Below are 7,961 nucleotides of genomic sequence, written 5' to 3' on the forward strand. Positions count from 1 at the left end.
ATCATTTTTTTGTCAGTTAGCTACTTAAACTATCTGGTACCCCCCCCCCCCCTTCCCGAACTATATTCCCCTCTATATTAAAATCCCATGTTGGACTTTTAAAGGTGTGTTTGTCTAACTATATTAACTTATGATTTGTACAAAGTCTTTTATATAGTTTATTCATGATGTAAAACTCTCGGGTGATTGATTGATTTTAGGAGTTTTGGCTAAAATAGTATCTAATATACTGTGTTAATTTTAGATTTAATTATGATTGTGCTTTATGCTAATTAACTCCAATTGAATAAGTCCTTATTTATATTCACTTTGTAGCACAATAAAATATAAATTTAGGCATATAGTGTTGCATTTCTTAAAAATCATCTTATATTATATTAAAAAAGATATCACAAAATAAAATTTCGCAAATAAAGATTAATTGGCCAACAATTACATTCTCTAATTCCAGATTACATAAAGAAGGTTCAAGAGATTCAACTTTATTCTCTACAAGGTGTTGAGTTTAATAAGAAGATTTAAATTAGTATTTTTTCAACAATATATGTAAGACATGAAAGAAGACTAAAACAAGAAAGTGAATAAATCATTTCAGAGGAAACAAAAGAGGGGGAACTTTTTCCGGAGGAAACGGCATATGGAAAACTGAAGAAAAAAGGTTAAAAAATGAAGAAGATAAAAAATGAGGAAGAAAGGTAATAAAAAAAGGAAGAATGGTGAAAAAATGAGGAAGAAAGGTGGATATAACTTAAATAAGGAGAATTTTTAGTAAAAAAATAAATGTGAAAGAGGGTTAGGCTAATTATGCATTTTTTATGTCATGTGGGCCATTTTGATGGCTTTTTTCAGCTGCCACGCGCTCTCAAGCGAGTGTTTGCACGCGTTATGCCAGGTCAGCAACGAGGAGGTTTTAATATAAAGGACAATATAGTTCAGAGAGATTTTGGGGACACCGAATAGTTTAAATAGGAAACCGACAAAAATATGATAGTTTAAGGGGATTTTAGGGTATTAACTAAAAAAAAAAAACGCGGCCTAACGGTCGGCTGAATTAAGTTTAATAAGTGTAATTGGACTTAAAGAATTAATTAAAATTTGCTGTCTCGCAACCTTGATGTGAGACAATACTTCCAGTTAATCCAAATTTTGGAATTGAATTAAAGCAATAAAATAGCAATTGTATACAATATTAGCAACTAATTGATTAACACTAAAGAAAGCATTCTACTTAAGAGTACAAGTTTAGATGAAAGTTACCACACGTAGAAATTAGTGATTTGCATCGAGTTACACCCTTTTTGTGTAATTCACACCAAACAAGTACGTACATTTTTTGCTTAGGTGAAGTTTATGAAGGGATGAAAAAAAAGAAGTGTATAAAGGGGAATTATTCCATAAAGAAAGGTATTATCTAAGATGGTTGGGCATGTTAAAACGAGAAGCACAAATGCCCCAGTCATGAGGTGTGAGAGGTTGACCATGGGGATAAGAGGAAGGGTAGAGATAGGCCAAAGAAGTCTTGGGGAGAGGTGGTCAGGCGAGACATGGCACAACTGGAGCTATCCGATCGAGGACATGACCCTTGATAGGAGGGTGTGGAGCTTGAGAATTAGGATAGAAGGTTAGTAGGTAGTCGAGCGTTTCTTTATGTCTTCCTTAGTCCTAGAGTATTAGTGTTGGTTTGGTATCCCTTTTATCCTTAGGTTGCTAGTACCACATATTTTGTACTGTTGTTACTTGCCTTCCGAACGCCCTTAGTTTGCTATCATTTCATATCTTGTATTATTATTACCGACTATTAGTACTTCTTTATACTTTCTTTTGCTATCTTGGGTTTTGCTTTCTAATACCTTATATTGATATTACTTGCTATCAATGTTTCTTCTATTATTTCTTTAGCCGAGGGTCTATCGGAAACAGTCTTTTTGCCCTTCCAGAGTAGGGGTAAAACTACATATATTCTACCATTCTCAAATCCTACTTATGGGATTATACTGAATTGTTGTTGTTTTATCTATACGTGGATAAAAGTCTAACTTGGCCAAAGTGTAGGTTAATTTCACACTGCAAAGTTTCACTATCTTTGAAACTTGAGTACTTTATTGATTATAAAAATAAAATTAATCCTTTCTAGTGTGGGGATAGTACTGCTACCTTGTGGGAATTCTATGGACCAAATGATTCACCAAATTGTTGAAATTTGAAAAGAAGACCATTGGATACCCAAGAACCAGGTCTAATAATTCATGTAGGGCCTTCGACAATAATTTGGAAATGATGTTTGATGTGAAAATATATCTTTGGTTTTTGACTAATTGCAAGTATTTGAGGGCAAATCTACCTAAAAGGCTTTAATGAGAGCTTTTCTATTCTCGAGGTAACGTTCTCTCTTTCTTAGATTAATTAATATCCAAACTTCTTTGTGCATATGTTTTCTTCCTTTCCTATGGTACTTGCCCCTTTTGGCCATGTGTTGGCTTCCTAGTTTTTCAAAATAAGTCCCCTTTGTCCAAATACTACTCGAGTTTCAAATTGAATCATCCTGCTCAATTTGTACGGAAATTTGAAGTAGATAAAGAATAACTTGATACTTTACTAAAATATGAACTAAATGTTGCGTTTTTTCATTAAAGGGTGTGAATGGAAAATAGAAGAGTCACCTTTTGGATTGCACCTGTCCATCTCACCCTTTCTTTGTCTATAAATTTAGAGGCTTGGCATCATTTTTAAGATATGAAAAATATGGAATCTTCTCCCCTCTTTTCTACACTGTTGCATTAATTTCTAAATAAACATAAGTGTCAATTATGATTTGCTCCGTTTGTTGAGTTCGTTGAAGTTCTGTGATTTGAAGTGCCGCTATCACAGAATAGTTATTCCGTTCTATCCTGAGAGGAATTAATCCGTATACCTTGAGCAACAGTGAGGGGATTAAATTCCTTAAAGACACACTGTGAATTCAGTGGACTCGAATTTAATTTTATTCTTCCTATGCATTTCTATTTCTCTTTTACTTTACATGATTTTCTATTTTTGAATACAGATTACCAACACTAAGATCAAAGAATGATGTCGCTAATACTTATAAACTACTAATACTCCCTACATATGCCTCCGGTCAATCTTCTTGTTGTGCGGAGAGCAAACATAGAGAAGAGATAATTCTAGTAAAGTGAGCATAATTAAGAACCTAAAATATGAAAAGGGTACAATTTGCAAGTTAAGAGATTTTATTTTGCATTACTCACGAGTCACGACAAGGCAATAGATAGGTCAAGATTGAGACTATGCTTTTCTGAGGAAGAATTCCAGTGGTTACAGTCTGAGATTGCCTCATTTGTAGAAGCTGAAGTACTGCTTCTTTGAGCACAAGGATGTTGCAATGAGAGAGACAATGACAATCTACAACTATCTTCTTCTTCTCCATTCTTTATCTTTCTCAACCTCTCAAATTTACGCTTCTTTGATGATTTCCAGTTCTCGTCCTCTTGCATGGACAACTGATCGGTAACAAAATTATCCATCAAATTTATGAAAAATGCACATGTTAACATAGAGTGAAGGGCGATCAATTGAACACCCTTCGTCGAAAAATTACCCTAAAAAATTATATTATGAGGTTTTAGTTTTCCACATTTAAAGATTAGGCTTTTCTCTTCTTATTTTTTTTCTTCCACACTTTCTGTAGGAAATATTTTAGCTTTTCAAGAGTTCAACATATTCAAAATGCAATTCATTAAATATGTAACCTTTTGAATTCTAAATATTAATCCCTTAAAAATGAGTAGATCTCATGATGAAATGAGAATGAAATGTACTAAGAAAAACTGAAGGATTTATCTCATGCCCCTATACAGTATATATATTAGCTCATGGAGTTAGAAGGGTGATAAGTTATGTGTGCCCTTTCATATTTTGATGATCTAACAAACTTTATGATAAGAACCAGATTGGAAACCTGTTACACATCCTCAAGGTGCCAAAGCACAACAAATCTCAAATCGGGCACAAGTTCCAACAGCTAGAGTCAAAGAAACGACAAAGGGAACAGATTGACATTAGTTCCCTAGCTGACTGTACCAGTCAACTTCTCACAACTGTAAAGTCGCTGCAACTGTTCCTCTGCACACAGGCAACTGTGTGAATAGTGCAGCAGTCACTTTATGGGGAATGCCTTGTACCGGATATTTGCTTGCATCATCCAAGTGACATCACTTGGATATTATTATCATAAAGCAAAGGAAAAACACACACAAGCATATCCGAGAATTAATCAAGTTTCCTCTCAAGTGTGTTGCCATCTTGCAAGTGACTTCCAGGCAAAGAACCAGTTTCCAGCATTGTGTTATTATATGTCCTTAGTTGTGTTGCATCTTTGTTAGAGTGATTTACTTGTAATTCCTACTTAGCTTAGCTAGAAGCATTGTGTAGGAAATCATTTGTAAAATCATAAACCTTGTGTTTGTGTCTTGGCTAGAGTTAGTCGAGTTGTGAGCTTTGTAATAGAGTTATTACAAGCGAGTGAAAGATTAAGAGTTTAATTCCTAGGTTACAATAGGTTGTAATCTAAAAGTTGCTCGGTTAGTGAAGTTTAAATCCTACCAGTGTAGGTCGTAGTTTTAAATCCCGTGAGCTGAGAGTTTTCCACGTAAAACTCTGCTGTGTCATTTAGTTATCTCTTATTGTGTGCATTCTGTGGAAACTGATAGACATCCAGGTTCTCTATACAGTTTGGTGGACCCTAAGTTTCTATAAAAGGGGCAAATTTGTATGCGTGTGGCTTATGATTATATGATAGCATATCGTAATTAATTAACAGTCAAAAGGTTTCTACTAAAATTAGGTTATGTATCATTAAATGGCAAAAATATCTGTATTTTGATATGTAACCTTGCAGAAAAGTACAGTAGTACCATATTGGTTTCACTCATTTCTTCTTAAATGAGGTGGCCCACTGTTATAAAGTCACTGTTGCTTTTATTTCCATATTAATTTCCACTCCAATGCTCCAAAATGCATTAATATCCATTTGGGATTTTAGTCGAGAGAATTTCAAGTCCAACATCAGAAATTTTCTTTACCCAAAATATGATCAAATTAAAGCATAGTTTTTGCTATAAATAAAATATAGAAGTTTAGGTAAAAAGACTAGATTGCAGCATTGAATTCCTCTTCAACATGTTTGTTCATGTCGAAAACTGACCAACACATAGTAGTACTAATAAATATGATATCGACGTACATACTTCAACAGAAAAAATAAAGAGCAAAGCGGTCGAACCAGCCTCGCTTTCCCCATCAACAACATAGTAAAAAACCAAAATGAAAGAAACAAGTATTAATAGAAATCTATAAATAAGAAAATACAAGATTATCCTAATACTTTTGGTATTGAAAAGAAAAGCGGTCGATTATCTATTAACCCTCTATCTTAATTCTCGACCTCCCTACCCTTTTATCAACCAATGGTTATGTTCTCGGTGAGCTGAAGCATCATCATGTATTGCCTAATCGCCTCTCCCCAATACTTCTTTGGTTTATCTCTACCCCTTCTCAGACCACCAAGGCCAACCTCTCACACCTTTTTGCTGGTGCATCTGCGCCTCTCTGCTTCACATGCGCAAACCATCTAAGTCTCGCTTCCCACATCTTATCCTTTATGGGGGTCACACTCACCTTGTCCTGAATAACTTCATTCTCAATCTTATTTGTCCTGATATACCCATATATAATCACCAACTTACGCTAAGTTTGGCAGCGTTTTTCATTTGATAAAAATGGAAAATAAAGAAAAATATTATTTTGACACAATATTTATAACTTTTACGTGCACTTCTTTTCGTTAAGCAGCGCGAGCCACGTAGCCAAAAATATGTATTAGACACCCTCTGAAAAGGTTAAGTGTGTAAGATAATTTTTTTGATCGGAAGAGATTTGATTTATAGTTGGGGTAACTTATGTATTTTGCATACAATAAAACATATAAAGGTATGCTCTCTCTTAAAACTTAAATTCTTAGAAGAGATGGTGACATTTGAACAATATAATTCTTCATAGTACTAACAAAAAAGATTAATAAGCTAAAACATATAAGGCACGAAACATAGGTTGAAATACAGTTAAAGTGGGGGAGAGAGCGGAGGGTAATATGTACCTTAAAATTTTCAGATTCTTGAACAGCATTGGTAAGAAGATTAGAACTCTGAAAAACATGGAGTGACACGGGAACTACTGCTTCTCTTTGTGTATCACAAATCTGTTGCCATCTGAAACCAGTAATTCCTTTCTTAATAACATTATTTACCCCACTTTTCTCAGTATAATTAATAGTCTGCATGTAATCATCACTACTATACGGATAATTGGTTACTGCTTCACGTATTCTCTCCCTGCAATTTTGCAGACTCTCTGATTTACAACTTGTAGTCTCCATTCGTAGTTCATCATTAAACAAATACTCCATATATAAAGACAAGGATTTTAATGATATATGAATAAATATATTTACGTAGTTTAATTTATTATAACAGGTTATTAAGTAATATTTTGTTGAGTTGTCTATCACAGAAATTTAAATCCTTTTTTGTTACTTCCTTTATCTCAATTTATGTATATCATAGCGTGAATTTCCAGAGTCAAACTGGAAATAATACATATATAGAAATTATATAAAAAGTAGTAGTATTAGTTAAAAATATATTAAAAAAATCGTACAGATCGAGCGAGTTTGTTAATTAGCTAGAACTCTGAAGGCATAAATAAAGCTTACAAAAAAAACTCACCTTTTAGTGGGCAGAAGAGGAATATTGTAAAGGAATGGAGATTCTGATCTTTTAATGGTGGGGCTACAACATGAATGATATGTCAAAACTTTTTCTTGTTTAACACATACTTCTTGTTGTTGATGATGAGAATGATCATCTTCTAGGGACTGTAATTTTCCTGCATGTTGACTTTTGCTTCTTTCTCCTGCTTGATAGTCAACAACAAAAAAACATACAAGTTTCTATATATAAATGCATGTGGGATCATCAAGTCTGGAATAATTTTTCTCCACAAACAATACATAGTATATATATAATTAGAGAAGTCCTGAGTCTTGAATATATACCTTGCCAGTTGATATCACTCTTCATGCTTCTGTACATCTGTTGGGAACAAATATACAAAAACGATGAATTCACATAGTAATTAATAAGTTAGAAAACAGAAGGGGAAAAAGGAATGTTCATTCTTGGAATAAATACCTGGAGATGACTTTTGACATGAGATATTGTAAGTCCTCTCACATCCATCATCTGAAGAAGAAGCTTAGGTGTAGCTTCTACATATTAGACAGATCAAAAAAGCATTAATTAACAAGAAGAAAAAAACATCACTCTACTAGAAATCTGCGAATTTTACATGGATATTCAATGATGAAGAAGAGGAAAGAGCTTACTGTCATGGCCTCCAAGTTTTTGAATAGCAAGAAGAAAACATTGATGAAGATGGGGTGTCCATCTCAAACGAGGAACTTTTGATCTCGTATATTGCCTCACTTCACCATTATTCCTTTCACAGTTTCCCATTATATATATATATATATATATATATATATATATATATATATATATTTTCCTACTATTAATAAGAGGCATCTATATATATAAGAATCCTCTATATATCCATACCATACAGTTTAATTTTCACCTGAAGTTGTAAAACTTAAAGCAAAGAAAAAGAAACTCTTTCCTTATGCAACTTCAATATAATTTGCTTTGGCCTTTGGAAAGAGCTGTCTTTTAGTTTCCAGTGTCTAGGTCTAAAGAAACAACGTAGTGTAGGTATAATTATGAGTAGAGGCAGAGATATCACGAGAAAAGGAAAAGGGTAAATTCCTCTGTAAATTCAGTCTCTCCTCTCTAATTCTGCAAAGGGAAAGTACGTTTCTGATACTCTCTCTCTCTATCTTGAAATGA

General features: G+C 33.7%; 1 protein-coding gene across 1 annotated transcript; it reads right to left on the minus strand.

The window, feature by feature from the left end:
• Positions 1-3,057: 3,057 nt before the first annotated feature.
• On the minus strand, positions 3,058-7,597 carry LOC107813377 (uncharacterized). The gene is made up of 6 exons (XM_016638640.2): positions 7,442-7,597; positions 7,248-7,324; positions 7,112-7,148; positions 6,783-6,969; positions 6,155-6,266; positions 3,058-3,500 (listed from the first exon to the last, which is right to left on the minus strand). The coding sequence occupies exons 1-6, from the start codon at positions 7,569-7,571 to the stop codon at positions 3,252-3,254; spliced, it is 792 nt and encodes a 263-aa protein (XP_016494126.1). The 5' UTR covers positions 7,572-7,597; the 3' UTR covers positions 3,058-3,251.
• Positions 7,598-7,961: the final 364 nt, after the last annotated feature.

Source organism: Nicotiana tabacum, chromosome 9 (assembly GCF_000715075.1).
Source record: "Nicotiana tabacum cultivar K326 chromosome 9, ASM71507v2, whole genome shotgun sequence".
Classification (NCBI taxonomy): Eukaryota; Viridiplantae; Streptophyta; class Magnoliopsida; order Solanales; family Solanaceae; genus Nicotiana; species Nicotiana tabacum.